The sequence below is a fragment of the Aplysia californica genome, unplaced genomic scaffold (assembly GCF_000002075.1).
Source record: "Aplysia californica isolate F4 #8 unplaced genomic scaffold, AplCal3.0 scaffold00276, whole genome shotgun sequence".
Taxonomy (NCBI): domain Eukaryota; kingdom Metazoa; phylum Mollusca; class Gastropoda; order Aplysiida; family Aplysiidae; genus Aplysia; species Aplysia californica.
Window position 1 is genome coordinate 562,174 of NW_004797546.1, and position 24,757 is coordinate 586,930.

General features: G+C 38.3%; 1 protein-coding gene across 1 annotated transcript in view; it reads right to left on the reverse strand.

The window, feature by feature from the left end:
* Positions 1 to 2,189: 2,189 nt before the first annotated feature.
* LOC101845475 overlaps positions 2,190 to 24,757 on the reverse strand; it is a gene marked incomplete in the record, with an annotated part of 46,077 nt that continues 23,509 nt past the window's right edge. The window contains 25 exon segments of the mRNA XM_013084180.1: positions 2,190 to 4,166; positions 5,262 to 5,449; positions 7,273 to 7,333; positions 8,003 to 8,191; positions 8,866 to 8,961; positions 9,433 to 9,603; positions 10,203 to 10,351; positions 10,980 to 11,080; positions 11,477 to 11,633; positions 12,027 to 12,126; positions 13,124 to 13,187; positions 15,365 to 15,543; positions 15,922 to 16,059; positions 16,752 to 16,902; positions 17,391 to 17,565; positions 17,926 to 18,137; positions 18,574 to 18,663; positions 19,330 to 19,481; positions 19,855 to 20,033; positions 20,594 to 20,874; positions 21,321 to 21,401; positions 21,948 to 22,168; positions 22,826 to 22,991; positions 23,484 to 23,614; positions 24,477 to 24,570. Coding sequence (XP_012939634.1) covers positions 4,032 to 4,166; positions 5,262 to 5,449; positions 7,273 to 7,333; positions 8,003 to 8,191; positions 8,866 to 8,961; positions 9,433 to 9,603; positions 10,203 to 10,351; positions 10,980 to 11,080; positions 11,477 to 11,633; positions 12,027 to 12,126; positions 13,124 to 13,187; positions 15,365 to 15,543; positions 15,922 to 16,059; positions 16,752 to 16,902; positions 17,391 to 17,565; positions 17,926 to 18,137; positions 18,574 to 18,663; positions 19,330 to 19,481; positions 19,855 to 20,033; positions 20,594 to 20,874; positions 21,321 to 21,401; positions 21,948 to 22,168; positions 22,826 to 22,991; positions 23,484 to 23,614; positions 24,477 to 24,570 — 3,661 coding nt within the window.

Here is a 24,757-nt window from a genome sequence, read left to right on the forward strand (position 1 = left end):
TTGCGTTCTAATAGTCATTTTGGACACATTTTTTAAAAATCACGGATAGGAAAATTTACATGACATATATTTCCTTTATTCATTGACTTGTATATTTATTATCACACAATACTAATCTCTATTTTTCTAACATGCACTAAACTAAGGATTTAACAGATTTTGGGGGATGATTTTGGATAATAGCCTGTATATAAAAAGTCAAATTTTTTCATTCAATGTTGAGGTAATTTTATATTCCAACTAGTTAATCGTAAGTATGAAAACTTGAAACAACAAACCCTCATCTTTTTCCTGCAACGAAAGAAGAAAAGACTGAAAATTCTTTATCAAAAATTGATTTTTTTTCCCATAGGGATTACAAAGATGTTGTGGTCTTTCATAATATGACCCCCCCCCCCTTCCCCCTCCTAAAATAAAGAACAAAGCATCAGACCTTCACATATCTGACATGTAAAAGTCTGGTAACTTTGATGAAATGTTTTTGCTTTCAATCTTCTTTGAGTATATTTCTAGAAAAGAAAGAGGCAGAGAAGACATTATGTAATAATAATAATAATAATAGATAGCATTTGTATAGCGCATATCCCCGCTCAACAGCAGGCTCTATGCGCTTTACACTATATGTAATCCCTTTCTCTAAACCATGAAGCACAAATTGTTCAGCAGTATTTTACTTTGTGACCAATGGTTAATCAGAGCAATCAGAGGACAAAACTAAGTGAAGTGTATGCAGGCACCTGAATTAACTATCCCCAGACACAAGATTTCAATATTTATGGTAATATAAAATCCTCTAGAGTATGGAAGGCATGCAAATGAAAATTGCTGAGCAAACGTTGTTTTTTGTCATCAAATTTAACCCAAGCAAGGAAATCATCATAACCATATGATATTGGCCTATTTCTATTTTTTAAACAAGGCATGCAAATCAAAATAGCCAATTGATTTTGTTTCACCACTATAGTTCAACTAAGGCATGCAAATTATAATGGTAACACAGCTTAAGGTGACACAATATGTGAGGCATCAAGGTGAAATCAGGCGCTCGTCAAAATAGTGAAATCAAAGAAACCAGCATTTTTTTGGACGGATTTAATAGTATTTTTGTTTTTTAGCTCAACTCCTTTTATATCCATTTAAAAACGCATTATTGTGTGGACTTTTCTTAATACCGTTGAATAAAGAAAAAAAAAAAGTAGATTGTCAGTTTCCAAGGACTCTCAAGCTATAGAAACCACCAACCTTTGGCACCTATTTTCTCGCTAATATATCTCCAAAACTAGCTGACCTCCACCTCCTTCAACAGCAAATATTTTTACTTCTGTTCAAGATACATGGGGATTTTTTCACCCAAAACCAAAACAAAAAACAGGTTTTAAGTTGATACCAATAACTCCACATGCCCAAAAATTGACAAGCCAATTCCTGTTTCGTGACACATATACGTGTATTTATGTTTTATTAGCAGGTGTCACATGGCCTATCTTTAAAATCAGCAGAATTCAGAGTTTTAAGTTTGAGTCTTACCAGTTAGTGTACTTCTTTTGGACAGATGCTTGGCTTCTTGACCGACTAGAAAAGAGCATTTTATAGCATACACTCTGATGCATTTCCAACCCAATCTTTTTGAGTAAATTCAAAAGCACATTTCACTGTGCAATCATTTTTTTTTTCCACAAGTGTTAAGTCTACCAATTAATCTATTTGCAAGGTTTTTACTGTGTTACCTTTGGAATCACTTCATGCAAATCTATTGCGATGTACTCTGGATTAATAGTTTACCTAGCTAGTGTTCGTTTAACTCTTAAATCTCAAGCCCATGGGATCACACTGAACTCTGCTCTCATAAGGGAATGAAGTAAACAAAAACAAAAACTCAATACAATAAGGTATGAAATTACCATTTTCAAATGAATAGCACCTTCCATGTTGTGGACAAATTCAGAGGGCTTGAACGAGGTGCATAAAACCTACTAGCTTTGAACCATAATTCCTACATCAAGGGTCTTCTCAACCATGGTAAAATAGGTCAGAATTCTTAACCACAACGATTTATTTAAGCAACATATCAAAATATAGTTCCACTGCAGCAGAATAATAGTATATATATATATACCCCACAAGGGTAAGCCATGAAGAAGCATAAAAAAAAATAAAAGTGCCTTCAATTAATCAAAATCCACCACTCATTTTTTAAAGAATCATACTTTATTCATTTCACTACATTGCTATAACACAGCCTACTAGGCAAATACATAAACAAACAAAAAAGACTGAAGCAAATAAACATCTATCTGAAGACTATCACAAACAAAAAAAGGTTATCTGAACAGACTAAGGCTCATGGAACTACACAGATCACAGTTTGTGAAAGTACACACCAGCCTGCATTGCACTGCACTGAAAAACGAACTGAGATATTTGATCTCATTTATCAGTACAGAATCCCTAGGAATTTATATTACTTTGACCCCTCCCTTCTTTCTCCCTCTCCAACTTATTCTTTACCTAACCCAACCTTCCTCTAAGATTGACTTACTGGCGCTCATATGACCTTATGTAGTTGCGAGCGCCGTAAAACCTCTACTAAAACTAAACTAAGATTGACTTGTTAAAGAAATAGAGAGGAAGATATTAACATTACTCATTAGCAACATGATACTCTATCCTTAACAATTTTTTTGTTAGAAAACACATTCATGGTAGTGAGATAAACAACTCAGCTAAACCATTTTAGCATAAGGGAACATTAAGATTTAATAATCAATTTACGATAAATATTATAATTATAGAAAAGACTTCTTTCAAGCAATGATAGACTTTCTAGAAAAAAGCATTCCAATATCAAAGGAAACATTATCTCCGGTAAACACTACTACAAAAACCAAAACAAGTAATGGTAAAAAGTAAATTTTCTGTATATCTGTGTATATATAGATCTAAGTCTATTACAACAATTTTTTAAAGGTTTAATTTCATTCAACTTTTTTTGGCGGAACTGTAGAAGAAATTACTTCTAATAACAAAGGCAAGATCAACACTTTAATGACAAGACAAAAAATACAAAACATTGGAACAAAATTCAGAAATATGCACAAAAAAACCTTCTGATCCCAACTAATAGATATAAAAAGAATCGTTAAGCTAAAAAAATATACACTGATTATAAAAATATTGACATTTTAAAAAAGAGTCAAAAATAGCAAATGCAAAGCCTACAAATTGATTTGCTGCCCCATCCAATAACATTGAAGATGAACAGCATTAAAGCGTACACTAATGCCATAAATGTATATATCTGATTTCGATGGATGATAATGCTGATGATAATGAGCTGTTTTAAACATGGATTGAGACAAGAAGCCTTAATATAAACATACAATGATATTTAAAACCCTGTATTTGAACAGTTTCTTTACAAATATACCTATAATACCACTTTATATCCTTTGTAAAATGATTGATAGAAGCAACATGTAGTCTCCTTGACATAACCTGAAAGATAAAAATCCCCAAAAAGTCGCTTTAGGAACAATGCAAATGGCAAAAAGTCACATCAAGTGAATAATTTCCTTCATTTTACCTTCATCTTGTTTTAACTCCCTTCTAAAACAATTTCCTTGCATCTCATCTATATGAATGAGGAAGTAAAACAAAAAACCTCAGTGAAAAACTTTTCCTTTCATTCTTTACTTATTTTGACTCTTTTATGTCCTTTCCCACAGAGTTTACAAACTGCTGTGAACAACAGGCTCTGGACAAAATCTGACCCTACGTTGTTTGTTTGAAAACTTTATTTTTCCTTCCTCAATGTTTCTTACTTCAGTTGGAGTTTGTTGGCTTAAGTCCTCAACTTTATGACCCATTTCACCACTGACCTTTACACCTACGCTATCCATGACCTTTGAATTTATTATGTTTTTAACTTTTCTGCTAATGCCATTCTGTGTCTTTTGACCTTTGCCCCCTATGTTCTCCACCCCATACACTCCTCCACTGATGACACAAGGAAGAGTGGGAGAGCCGGCAGTCTAGTATTTGTCCCTGCGTGAGCCCTGAGCTGCCTCTATCTGAAGCTGTTCCAGCTGGACAATCGTGCGATGGGTGTCTGGCTCCAGTTCGTTCAGGAGTTGTTCTGCAATGCGACTGCGTAGCCGTCCACCCACCTGGGGAGAAAAGAGTTGTTATTAGTTATTTTGATTCAGAATTTTTAATTTTTTTTTAAACACAGCGAAAAAAAAAAAAGTAAAAAAATTAAACTGGGAAAGTCATACAATCCCTTTTTACAAAATCATACAATATAGAAGTAGATAACGGAACAATAGAAAAAAAAAAAAAAACATGTATCAGTAACACCCTATAACTAACTATCCACTTTAAGCGGAGAGAAAATCGGACTTCCTACTAGCAACGATGACAACAAATTTCTGCTGTATCAAGGAACAAAAATTTCATGAAAGCAGTTGAAGGAAGACCACAACAATTTAGAAAACATGACGGCACAGTGGTATATGGATTATCTCCCTTGGCTAATATGCACTAAAACTATTGTAAACACAAGACCATAGAACTCGATTTGTAAGAAAACACTTAGGACTCAAAAAATGTTGTCTCTCTGAGAGTCTGCAGGTTGAGCATTTTGGGAGTTCAGAGACCAATACAATTGTAAAGTAAGTAAGGGTAGAAAGATAAAGAAATAAAACTGAAAAGTACACACTCAGACACACACACACGCACACACACACACACACACACACACACAAATGCACACACACACACACACACACACACACACACACTCACACAAACTAAATGGCTGCACTACAGTTTTGCCTGAGGGAACAAAATACAGTCAACTTTGTCTACAGCTGTAAGATATTTGATCTGAATATTTTCTGCGTTTTTGATAGTGACAAAACAAAAGGGTATCTTAGAATTTGATATCCTTTTCCTAAAAAGAACCATGGACATCTGTGGTATAGTAAGGCTGCCTCTCATAGAATACAGAAGACACATGTTCCATTCTCACAAGAGGATGTCTAATTTATCAAGTATCTCTGGGGTTGTTTTGTGAGGAATCTGTAATCAAGTCAGCTTAGGTTGCCTTCAAATTAGGCGTGAAGCTACTTGCATTCTAAATTGTCTGAACTGCATCAAAGGGAACATAAAAACATTTATGATCACTTAATACAAAAATCATATTTGGACAGTCAATAACATCCAAAATAAACAATAGTTTCTTATTAAAACACTCAACCTACCGTTTTGGGTCTCTGTATCTTCTTAAGCTCGTTGTTCATAGGAGCATTCACATCAAGGGGGACATCACCCATTGGCGTGAGGCTGCGGTTGGCAGGCCAAGAGATGGGTGGCGGCCAGTTACCTCCCCCTGTGGATGGTCGACTGCGACGGCTCATCTGAGCAGAAGTGGCGCGGGACCTTGGTTTACCTGCTAACAGAACACAATAAAAGCACAATAAAAAACACATCATTTTCATAAAATTGCAAATATAATATATATATACAGTCAAACCTGCCCTGACGGCCACCTCTATAAGACGGCCACCTGTACAAACAGACACTTTCTATTTCCCCCCTTGCGTTTTTTCTATATAATTTAACTGTGTAAAACGGGCACCTATCACACTAAGCAATAATACCTGTCTTAGACGGCCACCTTTGTGACTCCATTACGTTCTGTCATAAATTGTGCATTGACCCCTGGCGTTGTGGGCGAGCCGTCATAATTCAATCCCCTGTCGTTGTTGTTAGGTAGTCCCTCCAACTGATCATGTTGCGTAGGCCCCTCCCTCTGTTGACCAATAGCTACTAATTTTCAGCTGTTGGTGAGGTAAGCGTGTGATCCCTCATAACCCATAAGCCCCGCCCAGAACTCATACACTAATCGTAAGTGAGATGATTGGTCACTGTTTACCCAGTCTATAACAAAGTAACAAAGGACGTCAACATAAACTTGTGACAGAAGCGACGCTCGTTCTCCAAGTGGTGGCGACCCATGTGTTTGTTTTAACATGGCACTCAGTCTTCCTCATCTTATACATTTCATTTTATTGTCACCCTTGTGCAAATCAGGAACAAATAAAAATTACAAACAAAATACAAACCAACACCACCACCACCACCACCAACAAAAACAACAACAATGCGGCTACTTTCGATTGGGACCTCAGATGGGAATGGTTTGTTTTCTTCATCTTGATCAGTCCTGCCTAAGACGGCCACCTGTCTTATACGGCCACTTTTCTCCTTGACAATGGGTGGCCGTCTTACACAGGCTTGACTGTATATATATATATATATATATATATATATACACATATATATCCCTGAAATGGTTTTTATTAGAGTTTACTGGCAAGTACATTGTGTACCATCATTTAAGTGTCTTTTTCTCCTTCAACAAGAACCACACTGTGGTTTAAGGGTTAGGCTCTTCACCATTGCATGCAAAAGATGTGTTTGATTCCCGATTGGAGGGGATATTTTATCAACTTTCTGCATCTGTCTGGTGGGGTACTGTTCTAGCCTAGATTCAAGTTGGCCCTAACAAGCAGCGCCAAAGAAGCCAGCCTCTTAACGTACGTAGTTGTGCTGATGGGTTTGTAAAACAGTTACAAAACACTTGATCTTATCAGTTTCATTTGACATTTTTGAGGCAGCTTGGTCAAATCAGGCACTCGTCAAAATAATCGAAGAGAAGAAAATGGCATTTTCCGCAGGTTTGTGAAATTTTATCGAATTTTCGACTGAAAAAAGTTGATTAAAGGCACAAAAAATATAAATTTTCAGTTTCCACGAACTCTCAAGCTATGGAAATAACTCATCTTTGGCGGCCATTTTCTCACTTATTTCACCTCTGAAACCAGGTGACCTCCACCTCCTTTACTTGCAAATATCTCGACTTATGTTCAAGATAAATGGATATTTTTTTTCAACCAAAGCAAGACAAATGAACAAGCTTAAAGATGATTCCAATAACTCTACATGCTCAAAAATTGACGAGAGCCTGATTCTATCACTTTGTGACACATTTATCATTATGAACAATCTTCTATGAGGTGGAACGGTTCTGCACTGAAGTCATTATTATACAAGGATAGATAGGGTATAATCCTTGCTGTATATAATACATTGTATGTTATATCCATAAACCTATAGCATGAAAGTTCAATTTTAACCAAAAAATTATGTTTTCAGCTGTAGAAGCAAGTAAAATAAGCGTAATTTAGCAGAGAGTAAGTGAGGTCTTACCTATAGCAGCAGGGGCAACTGATGGTGGTCTGTTCAACAAGCAGGACTCATAGTCATACACCTGGAAACATAACAGAAAACAATATTATATTGATTGAAACTTTAGTAACATTTCATATGACCTGAATCTTTTTCATGTTTTTAAAAGACAGATCAAACGAACAACACTTCACTCTTTATCTCTGAGAGTGGTAAACCCACTTTGCGGGGTCCCTCTTTTGGTACAAAATCTTAAATAGAGGGCCTATGCATCATTTGATTAGTCATTAAATCAAAACAAGTAAACCTATTTTGATAGTTCTTTATCTAATGAAAGAACTGCTGGTAAAAGAGACCTAATTTTGGTAACTGCCGAAAACTAAATGACATTGAAGTCGTTGTAAAAGAATGTGCCCACGCCGCTGCCAACAGCGCACCTGCACAGCAGTAAGCTGCTTTATACATTGTAAAGTTATTTAGGCAGCCAGATCTCAAATATTAACAAACATCTCCAATTGGACAGTAAGTGGGTCAACATTCTTGAAAACCCCTAAAAAGCTTCACTGGTGATTACAGCTAGGTTAACTACACCACAGACCTCCATACCAGCATGATTTTGTTGAAGTAACAAAAATGACACAGTACAAAAGAATACAAAAGCACTGAAGGAGACTCTTCACAGCCAACAGCTCTTGTTCCTTTTAGTTCAAATACAGATTCAAGATGTACTTAAATGTTCTGAATTTCCCACCTGTGACTGCAGAGTGTCCACCCTCTGGAAAGCATCCAGTTTGAGGCTGCGCTCATGATTGAGCTGTTTGCGAACTGTCTCGGCGTCTCGGCGCGTCTTCTCATACGAGATCTGGGCCATCTTGGTCACTCGATCCTGCTCGTCCTCCAGCTTCTTCAGGCGTGAGTCTTTGTCTAGGAGCTCATCAGCCTGTAAAGAAAGAAGACATCGAGGTTGTCATCTCCTCATCCTCCTCCTCCTTCTCCTCCTCCTTCTTCTTCTTCTTCTTCTTCTTCTTCTTATTATTATTATTATTATTATTATTATTATTATTATTATTATTATGGAAGATAATTTTTCTCAGGGGAAAAGTTCCAGGAAAACCTTGCAGGACGAAATTAGGACTCTCTGAACAACAGGAGAAAACGTTTTCTAAGGGTGAACTCGTACACTGGGACAAAACTACTTTTAAAGGGCATTCAGGAAGACTTCAAGTGAAAGTAATCCGTTGGGTCTAACCTATAGACACTGGTGTGACAGAAATAAATGTTAACAGGACACTGATAAAAACACAAATCCCCCCCCCCCCCCCCCCCCTTTTTCCTCCTTTTCCTTTTTTCAAATTTGTCATTCCGAATATGGACATTTGGACAACAACATAAAACAAATCTCTCAGTCAAACTATAGAGCTATTCACCTCAAAACAATAGAGGATTTTGTTCTGATCAATTCCTCATTCTAGAATAGTTACCTACCACGATAACTCTTTCACACAATTTAAAAAACATTGCTTGTACATTAAACAACAAACAATTTGTGATTAGCCATTATGAACAAATAAAGTGTTCTTACTAAGGCACATAAGAAGAAGAGAGACTTCTTACCAGTCGGTCAACAATTGCCTGTTTGGCTTGCTCCAGCTGTGTCTTGCTTCTCTCCTTTTGAGCTTCCTCATGTTCTCTTTCAGAACGCACTTTTTGCTGTGAAACAGAATGTAACAAATTGGGCAACTTTCCTTGAAAATTTGCAGCCTTGCACAGCAATCCTAAGGACGCTAAACTTTGGCATAATTTTTCTCTTTAAAAAAAAAACTTAATAGGATCTACATGATTTTTACCCAAAGCTCATTCATTTCAAGGCCACTTCAACTATTACTGTGAGATGAAGTAGGAACCATTTAATCTGCAATCTCATATTGTCCCACTTTTATCCAGCTGATTGAAGGAACCTAAACAAGAAAAAAGTGAATTCAAAGTTAAGCTTTTAATTAAAAAGGAAAGAAAACGCCTGCCGTCCCAAAACAATCCCATCATTGTATTCAGCCAGAATAATTTACTCTGAATTTTAAAAAAGTGTCCTGTGACAAAGAGACTAAAATAATTTTGCAATCCATAAAAATGAGAAAGCACAGAAGTGCACATGTACATAACCCGAGTCAAAGTTCTCCTCACCTCTCTCTGCAGCACCTTCCTGACTTCGTTGCAGTCTTTCTCCGTCGATGTCAGGGCTTTGCGTATGGCCACGAGCTGCTGCCTCAGCAGAACCACTTCCTCCTCAGCCAACATTTTCATTCCCAGGTGATCTTTTTTGCTGCCTTCAGCTTTTTTGCGTAGGTCAGAAGTCTGGCAGGAAAGTTTGAGTGAGTCATAAGAAAGGGTGAGAGACTTGAACAATGACTGACTACTATGAAAAACATGAAAATGCAGTCTGCCTGCCTGCTGCCTGTCTGTCTGTCTTTAAATATAATATGTCTAAATAAACAGGAATATAATAACTGCTGTCATAAGACAGATGAGTAACTTCAAAGTTTTTTTACTCACTCTGTAAACAAGGTCAAAGTGAGTAATCAATTTTTCTTGAGACAACAGTGATAAGCAGTATCTTTTAAAAATTTTTATCATGCCTTTTCAAATATCCCATTCAAAGTTGGTATCCTAACACACACTATCAAAGACCCCAATCAAATACCACAACACTCGAATGTGTGTGCTGTAATGGTCAGGCTCTTTGCTGTTGCATGCAGAAGATGAAAGTTTGGTACCCAAGAGGGGAAGCTATTTTATCAAGCACCTCCGTCATCAGCTGGAATGCTATCTATCTCATTCAGCCCATGCTGGCCATGATAAACATGATCAGACCAGCCATAAGATTCTTATAATCATCACCAAAAGCCACCAAAAAAACTGATTTCACACCAAACACTTAATGTGCCAATACTCACTGTCTTGAGAAAGTTGTGGGTCTTCACATTCTGTCTCCAGCTGTTCATGGCTTTCATCTTGAGGATCAGCTGATTCAGATGATGGTTTTCATTTTGCAAGCTTCGAATCTGCTCTGCTCGGCTGAGGTTTGCCTGAAGCTCTTCATCATCTAAGTAAAAATAAATGAGCGTGCACAATTTAGCTTCTAACACAGCAATTATTATCTGTACCTTTTCTCACATTGAAAAGACAAAAGAAGACAGTTGGAACAAATTTCACACCTTAGTGTTATGTATGACAAATCTCTAAATCTCTAAAGATATGGATATTCTGGTACTAATTTTGTTTGAACTAATCCCGACTCATACAATTAAAACTAACAACAACTTAATGTGACTAAGCCTACTTCAAATTCTATCTTTGCTTTCAAATTCTTGACAATAATTAAGAAAGAACTCTTGTGTCTAAATCCTATATCAATGTCAGAAAAAGGTGCAGTGATGGTTTATCATACCAAAAGTAAATGGCCTGTTCAGTCCAGATTCCTGCAACCAAGGCTGCAAACAATTTTGGGCGTTCTGCATCTTTTATACCCCCTGATCATGTCTGCCTTCATGAATAAAAGGGCAAAAACTCAGATCAAACACAGACAAGTGCATGGAGAGTCAGGTTCTAAACCACTCTACTGATGATTCAAACCCCAGCCATCTGCACCATAGCAAAGCATGATACCAACTGAGTTAACAGTGTGCCTGATGTGACAAGAGAGATAAGGAAATGAATGAAGAGAAACTAACTTGAAACTCCTCTAAATTTCTGTTGCAGTTTGCTCATTGCTGAAGCAGCCTCCCTCCTTGTCTCATTGATTTTCTCAAAGACGTCATCGTGAAGGTCATTTCTGGAGACAAATTATAAAGATTTCATTATACAAAAACACATTATGGAAACACATTATAAATCTAAAAGACATTATAAAATCATATTAGTCACAGGGTGCGTAGCACAAAAATGAACTGTTCTCAACTTGGAAAAACTTTCTAAGGAAAATATCTGAGGACATCATAAAGATCTTCACTCGTGTCATCTTACCACTTTTACAAAGCTTTCAAACTTAAAATCAAACTGTAATAACAAATTCACACACACACACACACACACACACACACATACACACACACACACACACACACACACACACACACACACACGCATACACACACACAAACACAAATACACACACACATACACACAAACACACAGATCTAGAAACACACATTCACAGGTAGTAACATACCTAAACTCATCAAATTTGCCTCTTAGCTGGAACGTGGAGTTGAAGATGTTCTGTATGAGATCATTGTATTCCTCACGAACACGCTCTCTGATGTCCCGTTCCTGGCTCATGCTCATCTCTCTCATCTCCACAATCTTTGCCCGCAGTGCAGTGATCTCTGAAGAAGGTAAAGCAAAACTGAGATTTTCTGACATATAAATTTCTTTATAATGACCAGACTCTATGAGCAGCGTTGGTTCATAGGACTAACCTTGACGACCCTCGGAGAAGGAGATAACAGATGTTCTTTTGACATACTAAGAAGTATTATAATAAAAGAAATCTAAAGCCCATAGCAGCAATATCATGAAACCGCAACAAAACCACACAAACTTATCAGCCCTGGTTGTATAAGCGGAGAAAAGGGTGTAAAAGAGTACTTTTAGTGGCCTTTCAAGACAATAAAATAATCCATACTCTAGACCATAACATAAAACCTGCTTAACACAGAACAAGATGACAACTTTAAGGCCAACTACATGCCAGATGATCTAGCTTCCCATGTACTCACCCATGAGCAAGTCATGGGCCTCATTGGCCAGCTCACACTGCACGCTCACTCGTGTATCGGCCTGAGCCTGTCGCAGCTGGTCCTTCAAGTGCCTGATGTCCTGTATAGGAAAATGTCAACAAATACATGTAGTCGGAGGAGGAAGAATGGGGGGTAGGGGGGTGGGGGTGTAATGACATGAGCATAGGTTAACTCCTTGATTGTAATCATTTTACACCTCATCAACACAGTTCAGATCATGAAGATTTACCCATTGTTACTTTGAATTATTTGTGAATAAACACTTCATTAACATAGAGACTGATTCATCTGCAAAATTAGTTTTTGAAAAACACCTTATTAACAAAATTTTAGAATGAAGAATATAACTCTACATCCATGTGTTCTTTTCCAATGAAGTTATTTTTTAGACCCACATTTTCAATTAACACTGTGCACTAGTAGTTAAATTTCTCCACTGCCTATGAATCTCTAATTCATGAACTCATCTCTACTAATATTGGAATGATTTTTCATGTTGTACGAGAACTCTAGATCTTGTGGCAATATTACATAAACACCAAAAAAAAATTCAGGAGAAATAGCTGAGCAAGCACTGACCTGAGTATCTACACGCATAGAGGAATTTATCGGTCATATCTTAGTAACATATTTTGGTATTAAATTTGCAGATAAATATAATCAAGATGCCACCAAGGTCAAGCAAATTTCTAGAACATGCTGGGAAGTAAACTAAAGACTTTTCATTCAGAATTTTTCAATTCAATCGGTGCAAAAGAGCTGTTATACTAAAAAGAAAGTAAAAAAATGTCCGGAAAGTCAGATTCTTCCAAAATTCCAGACAATTCTAGAGAAGTATCACTAGTTCATCACAAAATTGAAGTACATGTCCAAGAAGCAGTTTCACACTTATATCATTTGGATCCATTTTCAAGTAGGCCTATACATTATAATAATAAGTGAAATCTTTTTGTTTTCCACTACCGGAGTGATGGCTTTAGGGGAATATATAAAATAGATTGAAATAGCTAGTTATAAATTGACAAGACAGGAAGGGCTTGTGAAACTAAAACCAAAGCAAAAGTAAGTCCTGTTACCTGCTCCTTCTGGTAGAGCAGCTGGTGATGAACTCGCAGTAAATTCTCGTAATACATGGAGTAGCTGTGAACACATTGTGAATCTACAGTGAACTAAATGGTGAACATACACAGACATGTGAATACACGCATGCCGCCCAATAACATAATTTCAAAGTAATATTGTCAGCAAAATCGGGCAAAAAAAACAAGGATCCACAAAGAAGGGACTCAGGCAGACCACATACATACACAATGGATAACCAGGGATTTGGATATCTTTTCCTTTAAAAGCATGCAAAGAACTTTGAGCTTCTTTACTTTCCGTCTTCACTATCTGTGCTTACGAAACAGAATAATTTGAAACAGGATTTATAAATAACTATAAGGATTATACTTTCTATAATATACTGACTTCACTCTTCTCTTACTTCATATCTTCGCTTCCCTCATCTCACTCTAGCCTTCATACAGTGGTCTTGAACAGCTAAAAAAAATTCTAATTCACATTTCTCTGCACTCGAGCAATCACTAAAAACTAGCCGTTGTGGCAGTCCTGCAGTATTTTCAAATGCCTTGTTACGGATGAAAGAAAGCATTTCAAACTGCAGTGACATACAGACAAAATTTTACATGAGACAAGCATAGTCCCCTGCTATTTATGGTAAAAATTACAAGTCGTAGTCATGACTATTAGTTCAATTGAAATACAGTAGTCTCTGCCTAAGATCCCGGTGATCGGAAGCAAAGAAATGTGGGACCTTAGGCGAACCGGGATCTTAACCGACGATCCCAGGGAAGAATCTACGGGGACCCATGTTAAGGCTTACAATCGGTAAAATGGTCTCCTTCCACCCTAAAATGAACTGATGTGACCGCTTGGTGGGTTTATGACATACAGCGAGCAAAGAGTGATTAGCCTTGATGGCTTATCACAGTGCATAGTGTCATGAGGCATGCCATTTTCACTTATTATCCTCTCATGAGTCTCAAAATCTACGCTTATTCAGTTGCCCCTCCCCTTTACCTGTCAAAAATTTATAGCTTCCCATCTCCGACCGAGGCCCCCTCCCCCCCTCCTCCCCAAACGCCTTTGTCGTTACAAACCATTACGTCGTGAACACACCAATTAAAATTCAGTCTGTCTAGCAAATTCGGGCATAGAGACAACTGCTGCAATCAACGCCTACTGCAATGGTCAGGGAAGAGTTCACGGTTTGATGTGATCCTGCCTGGAACGAACGTGTAGGCCCTATCCACCCAGCGAGTGATGTAAGTTTAGGGGGAGAGCTCTGGTGTGAGTGCGATGCGTGGGGAAAAACAAACGCGTTGGTCAGTTCACACCCCGGTGTGATCCCGTTGGGGGGGCAAACATTGTATCGCTTCATCCAGTTTTACAACGTGTATGTCATCACATTCACGATAGTGGCTGATCTTTGACGCGACGGACAGTTTATTTATCCCGCCTGGGATTTTTTTCCGCAAATTATGATCTGAAATGCGGGATCTTAGCTGAATGTAGACCTTCAGAGTGAATCAGAGCGGGATCTTAGGGGTGACTTTTGTATAGTAAAAATTCTGTTTTCTTAAAACAGCGAGATCTTAAGCAAACCGGGATCGTAAGCGGTGGGATCCTAGGCGGAGACTACTGTACTATGACTGATACCAAAAACAATGGATTCACAAACAAAAACGAAGTGATCAAACAAGTATCACATGACAAGATTTTTTTTCTATTTCAAATACCATACAGTATGGAAAGAAAGAGTGAAAGCTTCATAAATCTGGCATGGGTAAGAACAAAATTAGACCAAAATAAATTAAAACTTATAAATAATGTGATGACACTAAACTGAGTGAACATATTCTCCCAACTTAGGACACTACATAAAGGGACCATCATGGATATATAAAACTGAGAGTAAATATTGAGAGAAAACTAAGAGAAAAATTCACATTGTTTTCCAACACATGAAATAATCCAAAAACAAGACTGGTGCTGTCGGCACAAAGTGTAAACACTGAAACTGACTCCACTCTGAATAAACACACATAACTTAAAACACCAAAATCAAAGTCATATACAGTTTTTTAAACAATTGGTTTCAGTTAATTGATTTGCTAGACACAAAAGAGTCAATTTTGAGTTGATTTTAAGCTTTTTCATTTCCTCTTACCAATTAGAAAAATCAGATATTTCCTTTGATAATGATTATTTCAAATAAAAAAAGACACTACAGTCACGAGTAATCTCCCACTTACCTCTCAAAGCTATGTTTCTCACGGGCCATGACATTGCGAGCCAATTCTGACAGACACGTCTGCAAGTGCTCAGAGGTGAAGGTCACAGAATCTTCCTCTTCCTTGGCCTGAGACATGAGCTGATTTACAAACTTCTCTGCCACGTGAGGCCGGTTCATTGTGAAGCTCTCCTTCATTACCTGCACAGAATGACAGAAATTCTCTCATTGTTGCTACCCATGTGCAAGAAGAGAATCACACCAAAAAGATGCTGGCTTTCCAGTGCATGACAAACAAGTAGTAATCTTCATGTGATCAGAACGTTATCAGTCATGGTTTTCACAGGCAAATTGCATGATGGCAAGCTTTTTGTTATCTTCAGTTATTACTGAATATACACCAATCCCTATTTCAATAACGATACTGTTTAAAACAGTGAAACGTTGCTGTTGCAAAAAATACAGTAGCCACCCCTCCACCCCCAGGCCCCCAACCAAAGACAAAATTTTATCATTATCTCATTACTGAGGAAACTAAAGAAAAACTAAGTAATCAAATGACCAAGCAGTCCAACTCACTGCTCTTTTCCACAAGTCTGTGGGTAAGGCTTCCTCTTCCCTCGCCCGTTCAGCCACCGCCAGAGTCAGCTCCTTTGACACTCGCTTGCGGACCTCAGAGATCATATGAGTCTCCAGGCTCTCGAGCAGACGTAAAAGCTGTTGAATGAAAAGTTTGTCGGTGTAAAAGAGAAATATATCAACAGACATGTTGTCATTCTGTCTTCTTAGAGAGCAGAACAACAGACAGGGCAGACAGAGAGATAAGAAATAGGGTCAGCCAGTGGGACCCTCTTACATGTATGAAAAAGAGAAAACAAAACAAATAAAGGATAAAAATAAGAAAAAAAATGAACATAAATAGCCACTGTGTCATAAATGAAAAACAAGAAAAATACAGCACAACGATTAAATGTCAAGCTCCTCGTTTTTGAGTATGTTCAAACAATAATATTATGTGGCCATTTCGGGTAAAAATGTTATAAACAAGTTGAATCCTGTGAGTAAGAAAATGTTCAATTCACAAGTTTACAGATATTGTGCTTTTGTCCGAACAGGCACCTTACACATAACAAATAATAACTTTAGACTAAGTTTGTCTGTTGAGATCCATTTTTAGTATTTGTTTCAGAACTTATGTTATCAATCAGGGATAAGAAATTTTACATTAGCCAAAAACTTTTACATCCTTTGATAAACAGAAAAATAAATCTAAATCCATCAATACAACAATTAAAACGATATCTTTCTAATTTTGCCAGAAACAAATAAGGATAAGGATGATAGGTTTACTAAAAAGAAGTAGAAAAATCACACTACACCCATCAACCACCTACAAATTGTCAAAGTACCTGCTTGAGGCGAACTTCAATCTCCGAAGCCCCCTTGGGCATGACGTATACATCTGTATCTAAAATGAGACTGTCATAGAGATCTCCCTGTCCCAAGCGACGGGCAACACTCTGGAGCACTGGCAACAAGATTTCCATCCTGTAGGTCTTACTGAGAGAAAGATAAGATAATAATGAAACGTTATTTTTCCTGTTTCTGTTTTTGTTGCTATTGTTAGTGTTGTTGGGGGCTCCCATGTCCATGTAACCCCAGGCCAATACAAAATGTCAAGAAATGTTGGTGACACACAATATTCAGGTGGGTAATCATGGACAGGGACAGGAGCGGGGTGGTGTCTTTCAGCAATATATATTTACCGTATCTCAAAAACAAGGTACTCCACAGAGGCTGAAACAAATGAAACAACTTTTGAAGTAGTAAATAAAAACAAATTTTCTTCTGGCGAGATTCAGCATTCAGCATGATTGGATTTTTTATATTAACAAGATTTCAGCAAAGTAGAAAATAATCTAAATTGTGTTGAAAAGAGATATAATTAGCAAAATCAAAGGAGAAACAAAAATAATATACAACTTGTAAAAGAAGCAACATTTGTACGGAAATGGGCATAACACTCTAGAACTCAATCAAAAACGCACCAGAACTCTTTGTAGAGCACGGTAGAATTTATCTTCTCCACCATCAGCTTCCTCTTGCCCCAGTCCAGCTTCATCATCTCCAGACACTTCCAGAGCAGCAGGAAAAAGCGCAGCAGTCTGTAGGCCTCCAAGGGCTGCTGGGTACGAGACAGGCTGCGCTGTTGTTGCGCCACAGCTAGAAAGAATAATGTAAACAATAAAAATTAACCAAACTCGAGAGTTCTTAAAGCTTTAATTACTGTATTTACAATACAGCTAGGAAAAGAGGGTGGGGGGGGGGGGGGGGGGGGGGGGGGGGGGGGATAGTGGTTGAGAGCTCTTGAAAATAGACTTGTATAAAAATAACAAAAGCAAGTTCAGTGTATTGATTATACAAGTGGCTTGTCCTTGGTATGCAATAACACCCCTTCAAAATTGCAAAATAAAACAGCAAACCCAAACAGCACTGGTGTCATAGTAAAGCCATTTAGGAATAGTAGGGAATTAAGCTTGAAAAAATAAGATTACAAAAAACACCTTTACTAGTACCCCATACCTAAAGCTTTGCTGGCCTCCTTGAGGTCGGATAAAACACTGCTCTGACTTCGGTTTGACCGCTCCGTGTCTGCATGGTCACCCGCAACAGACTCTGTCTGGCTCGGAGCTTGTGAGTCGAGGCCAACAGTCAGCATGGAGCCCAGGAAGCCAGTCTGAAGGACGTCCTCCATCAGCAGTGTGACACCTAGGATTTCACCATTGGCTACATGTCTGAAGAAGGGAAATAAAAGAAAAGATGACAGTCTGAGGTTCCATAGATGAGTGATAAGATTAGCTGCATGTCTGAAACAGGAGAAAAACAAGACATAAATATGACAGTTAAAAGTGCCATAGATTAGAAATGAGAACGACGAAATCTTTGATGCATGGGAACAATAGCAAAAAATATGACATTTAGAGGTACCACTGCACAGCTGATTATCAAAGGGAAAATAGTTACCTTTGCAAAGAAGCCATGATTTTTTCCAGAGTTATCTGAAAGTACGTAAAGATTAAGTGGGAAAAAGTACTGCATCCTTAGTCTATAAACATTAACAAACTTTCCATGCTTACACTCACCAAAGTGTGATTTGTACAGGCCCCGCCAGGCACTTTGGTTTGCGACCCATAAGCCTGGCTTATATTTACTAATGAACTGGTGTTTTACCTGTCTACATCCTTGAGTCCTGCCAGGCATAGGCTGACGTAGCTTTCAATCTTGAACCATTGCCAAAATGCAATTGGGTATGGGCCATTTCTGAGGAATAAAAAACAGGTGCTCACTTTCATGTAGTGAAAAATCCACAATTTTATATCAATTTGGAAAAGTGACCGACAAAGTTTACAAAACAATAAAGTACCTCATACATTCCATGTAAACCTACAAAATAAAAAGAAGCAAAGAAGCAAAAGAAAAAGATAAAACAGTATTTTTCATTAAAGTAGACGAACTTGATACACTGCACAGTGATATTAATAACAATCAATGTTCAGTCGAAATTGTCTGAGATGGTCACCTATTGTAGATGGAGAAAAGTGGTTGTCTTAGACAAGTGGACATCTTACAGTGTTAATAAAATATCTTTAAAAAACACAAGGGGGAAATGGGAAGTTGCCATTTGTACCGGTAATCATCTTATACAGGTGTCTGTGCGAAAAAGTATGACTGAATATTGTGAAGGGTGCATGTGGTTAGAGGACACCACTGATACACCCAACTTCTTTTTTTCTTCGGTTAATCCTGTCTGTCTGTCTATCCTGCTCTTTTTCTGCACTTAATATTTGTCACTAAGCTGATTTGCATCTCTTTACTCAAAGAAAACCAAACAAAGCTTAACGGCCATTGTATTTCATTCCGGAGCCATGAAGTGGTAGATTCAGGTGCAGCAGCATCCATTAAAGGTTCTGATCGAGATATACTTACTGGCCCAAGAAACATCTCCAGGGAAACAACTGCTTGGCCTTCAAGTCCCGAGCCTCGAGTGGCTCAGGGATGGTCAAGTATGTGGCGCTCAGGCTTGGACGCTGGACCCTGCTCAGCATAGACAGGGCATAGTGGGCATTGTTCACAATGCTCTGAAAACAGAAATACATTTCAGAACTTCAGACAACTGTTCACACACAGAGCAAAACAACACTGGGAAGGTAATAATGACTGACAATTGAAAAATGAGAGACCAAATTTTCCTTTACAACATAGCAAATCAAAAGAAAAAGATATAGAGGCACCTTCGATCTGGAAAACTTCAAAATATATTGAATAATAAATATAGGGAACACTGATAACACCTATAATAATGGATTTATAACCAATATAGAAGAAACCAGAATCCTGAAACATTCAGTATTTTAAACAGAATTTTAGAAAAGAAAAGAGAAAAGAAAAGTAAAGTAGCCCCCTACCTCAAAATGTATGAAGTGAAACATAATGAAAAGTAAGAAAAGTCACCTCATACGCCTGCATGTTCCCCGTAGAGAGAAAAGTGTCAGCCATGCAGGTCCTGACAGCTGTGTCGAACTCCAGAAACATGACATCTCGCCGCAAGTTTAGCAAGTCCAGCACTAGCTGAGGATCTGTGGGTTCTGGAAGATTCTGGATCTGTTTCTGAATGTCTCGCAACTCCGAACCTGTGCAGAAAAAAAAAAGATTGTCAGTCTTCAAGATCTCAGTTCTTTTATAATACATAAAATATACAAACAAAGACAATCTATTATATGTTGCAATACATTATAAGGTACTTCCAATTTCAGCAGTAACAACAAAAAGAAACCCCCACAGCAATACTTTCATTACAGTTGTCTGTGAGAGCTAGTGAAGCTCACTGCTATACTTGTGAGGTAAATATTAGGTACTTGTATGTCCAAAACTTCAAAGTTAATACTGATAATTAATTTTCACAGACAAGGATAAAGACTTTTTGGGGGGGGGGGGGGGGGTTTCCTCAGAAAGTAGGAAATATCAACTAGATGTATTGCATTTCTTTTTTTCTGAAAAGCAAAAGAATGTCTGCAGGTGGTTGGATGATGCCACTAGTAAATCTTATTTCTTTACTATTCCACTTTTGTCATTGGCTGTCTGTCCTGCTTTTTTACAGTACTAAATGACCATTATTGAGATGATGTGCTTCTCTTTAACTCAAACTCAAACTATAACATCTCATATATTATATTTTTGTTCACATTCTCACCAATTCCCTCTGTGCCTCCCCAGTCAGCCGAGACAAACTCCACTTTCTGCGAGCCCATCCGAGCGTGAGAGCTGCCCAGCTTGGCGTGAGCGCTGAGATACTGCAGCATGTCGTGAAGGGCAGCCACAATGCTTAGAGCGAAGGACATGGCACGGGCGCACGAGTCGTCATCCAGTGTCTTGAACATGACCAGAACCTCGGTGTGGTGTGGAATAAACCAGAGGTTGAGGACGTGTTGACCATCCTCCGACAGTAGACGTCTGGGTCGCTTCTTCAGCAGCCTGGGGATAAACAACTTAGGTCATCATGAGGCACTCAAGGGGTGCTAAATATATAACCCAAGTTTCAAACACTTAGTGTAAATATAGTTTTTTTAAAGTAAAGAAACATACATTGACAAACAATTAATTTTTTTTATTCAAGGGTTGTTACACCCCTACTGGCACAATTTAGATCATATTGGAGGTGAGTTTCAACCCTGCCTGTCATGGCCAACACAACATCCCACCAGAAAGACCTAGATACTCGACCCTGCATGCTACAGCAAAACACCTAACCACTACATCACAGGTGCCAGTAGCACTACACATTGACATGATAATTTCGTAGCTCTTTTCTTTCCAAGTCATTCCACAGTGGAATGAACTATAGTTGTATTTGAGTCTAAAAACTTTACAGAGCACACAAACAGAATCATAGCAAAGAGAAGACACAGCTCTCATATTACCTTGGATCCGGAGAAAGACCATCCAGACAATCCTCTTTAGATTTCTTCTCATTCGGCTCACCCATCACGAAGTAGCTTTCCCTGAAATTAGATTGGCATAGTCCAGTCTGAAGCAAGATACAAACAGCAACAAGCACACCCAGAGTATAGACTGTGAAAAGCTTTGAGGATGATCCTCATCCACCATCACCTCCTCCTCCTCCTCCTCTGCCACCTCTTCCTCCTCACACTTTCATAGGAATCTTTTTGTACTTACACCTCCAATCTATGGACCAAAAACCCTTCATCTCCGAGTAAAAGTCCACACCTTTTATCTTTTTCTCTGGTACCTGACCCCAACCTGCTTTGCTTCAACCACATAGTAAAAGGTTGTCATATCTGCAGAAATGCTCATGGGACAAAAACATTCTAGGTTTTGGAGGGACTTCAATGTTAAAAGAGACATTTCAGAAAAGTCCATAGTAGTGCTTTATAATGACTTAAGATGATTTTGATGACTTCAACAGGAAAGAAAATGCTGCTTTGACAATACTCATGACCATACTTCTGAATATAGATGTTACAGATATATCTTTATACACTCAACATCTGCATTGAATATATACAGTACCAAGCACTGCCACCCACCTGAGACTGGGAAAAGCTTCCAGGATGGTCAGGATACTTGTGTAGTAAGCCAGCAGCTGCGCTCTCATGGAGGCCTGAGCCACACGCAGGTGAAAACGATGGCAGAAATCCGACAACAGCTTTCTCTTCACTCTCTCCAGTTCATCTGGGTTCCGAAGAACACTGCCCATCTGCTGCTTACGGGTGACAAATTCGTTCAGCATCAGGTCTCGACTTGGAGTCTGAGAAAAAGAAAGACATGAAATCAGCTTTTTTTCTGAGCTTTGTTTTGTTAAGAGGTTGTAACAAACAGAAAAAAGGTGGAGAGATAAGGACGATAGATGTCTGATAGGAAAGAAGGAGCAAACCACACCTGAGCACCCACCAATCACCCCCGTTTTGTGTCTTGAATGGTATATGACATGGTTGTAGGAGAATAACCTGCTGTGCTACTTTTCAGAACTTACTTCTGATCATTTTACTTGTGTGTTTCACAAAGTTAAATAATCTAATATTAACAGAAGAAGGTAGAGATGGATGGGTTTTTCTGACTACAAAGAAGTGTCCTCTGAGCTTCACTGTACTGTGTTAAGGTCTTCATATAAGCATCAACACTCACATACATACCCACACACACACAAATGCACACCGATGCACATACACAAATACAAATTTAAAAAATGCACACTGATGTACACGCACAAAAACATAAATACACACACATAGATGTAAAACACATATACAAAAACACAATTAGCTGCACACATTTACTCAAATTTCCCCCCCTCCCCTCCATCATCTGATCATTTAATCAATAATAAATTATGCTCTCAGAAACACTGACTCCAGTCAACACTCCAATCAAATTTACTAAAAACACGATGTTGTTCTCATTGTACCTTTTCTAGCTGTAGAGAAAAGAATGCTTCCGGAGCTTTGTGACTCTTGGAGGTATCAGAGGACAATTTGCCAGCCAGCACTGTGCCTGCAGTCCCACTGGACATACCGGTCATCTGAGTGACCGAACTCTTCTCACTTTTGGTTTCAGTCGGGCTGGCACGGCCACTGGAGGGACATTGTCAAACATCAGACTTTAAAAAACCAACAAAAATCTACCAAATTGCAGAGCACTTTATTCATATTTGATCAAATGAAACAAATTTGGAATAAAACTTGTAGATTATACTTCAGCAGAAATAACTGTCCATAAAAACTCAAGTTCAGATTTTTCAGTTGGTCATCTTTAACATCAAGCACTTCACCGCAAAATCTTTTCTGAGGTCTAATGTTCAGGCTCCTTGCTATTACATCCAGAATAAGTGATTTCAATTCCCAAACTAAAAGTCCACGCCTTTAATATTTATTTCTGACACTGAAACTCAATTCCCAGTGGGGAAATTTTATTTTTTTAGAGAGCCTCCATCTTTCTGCTAGGATGCTGCATTCCACCCAGTGAGGATCAGTCCTGACAAGTGGGCCTGAAACAGCCTGGTTCCTGAATTATATAAGTTGTGTCAGTGTAGTAAAAATTTCTTTTAACATTAATCACTCACTGACCTCTTCCATTCTTTCACTTTGACAGGGTTGCAGATGCTAGCCTGCAGTACCCCGGCTGCAAGAGCATTTCTTTGGAGGATCTGGGCCTTGAGCACCACTTGGAAACTTTCCATGCCACCAGGCCTCATCACCTGCATGGGGAGAAAGAGAAAAAGAAATATAAGACACACATACAGTTAGGTATTAAATAAGACACAGAGTGTGAGTATAATAGAAAAAATTAAAATTTACTACGAGTAAACAGAAGCTCATTGAAATGATAACGACAATTAAGACTTGGGAAGAGCAAGACAGACATAAACAACAGAGAGAACGAAAAAAATAGAACCTACAATCTGCGCTTTTTACCCACAAGCACGGAATCATGGACACACCTGGGTAGAAAACCAAACGATCATTAATCTATTAACTGTATTTCTCTTAATTTTCTACCCCTGTTGCAGTTATCTTTGAGGTAGTTTCTGTTGAGGTTGTATTGTTGCTGGTAATGCTGTTGCTGATAGAGGTTTTGATACACTTGTTAGGGTCACTGTTGTTGTTGATGTTGAAGTTTCCATTGTTGTTGTTGCTGTCAGCATTGTTGTTATGGGTGGTGGTGATGGTGACTGTGGTCTCAAAGCAACTGTTCTGGTAGCTGTAACAGTTGTTCCTGCTACATTATTGTTAGCATTGCCATTGTTGCTGATTGCAGTGTTGTTGTAGTATTGGTAGTAACCTATCTCTTCTCGCTAATTAATTGTTCTTATTCTTGCTTTCACTATCGTTATTTATATTGCAGCTTATTTAACCAAATCCTTTCTTTTGTGACCCAAAGCAACATGTAGCATTCCACACCATGCATCCCAATGTTACATTGTTGACTCCATATAAATGCAACACAAATAAACCATATTGTGGCAACCCTTAGCTTCTTGCAGTGAACGCCTGGGCTCCAGTTAAAAAGTATTTGATCGACAGTCACCTTACTGCACACAATAATATCACACAACACACCTGTAAGACACCATCTCTGCTGCGGAAAGTGAACCTGCCCACATGGCCTTCATCCAGTTCATGAATTGCAAGGTACAGGCAAGATGGTGTATACCTGAGGGAGGGAGATAAAAAAAATGTTAAAGCCTTATTGAAACTTTATTTGATACATCTTACTAAAAATACAAATAGAAGCATATGAATCCTAAAAGCTAATCCATCGCAGGTACATGTCTTAACTCTAGAGACCCGGGCACACAAAAGGAGGAGAAGAGGAAGAAGGGGGAGGGGAGGAGGGGGGG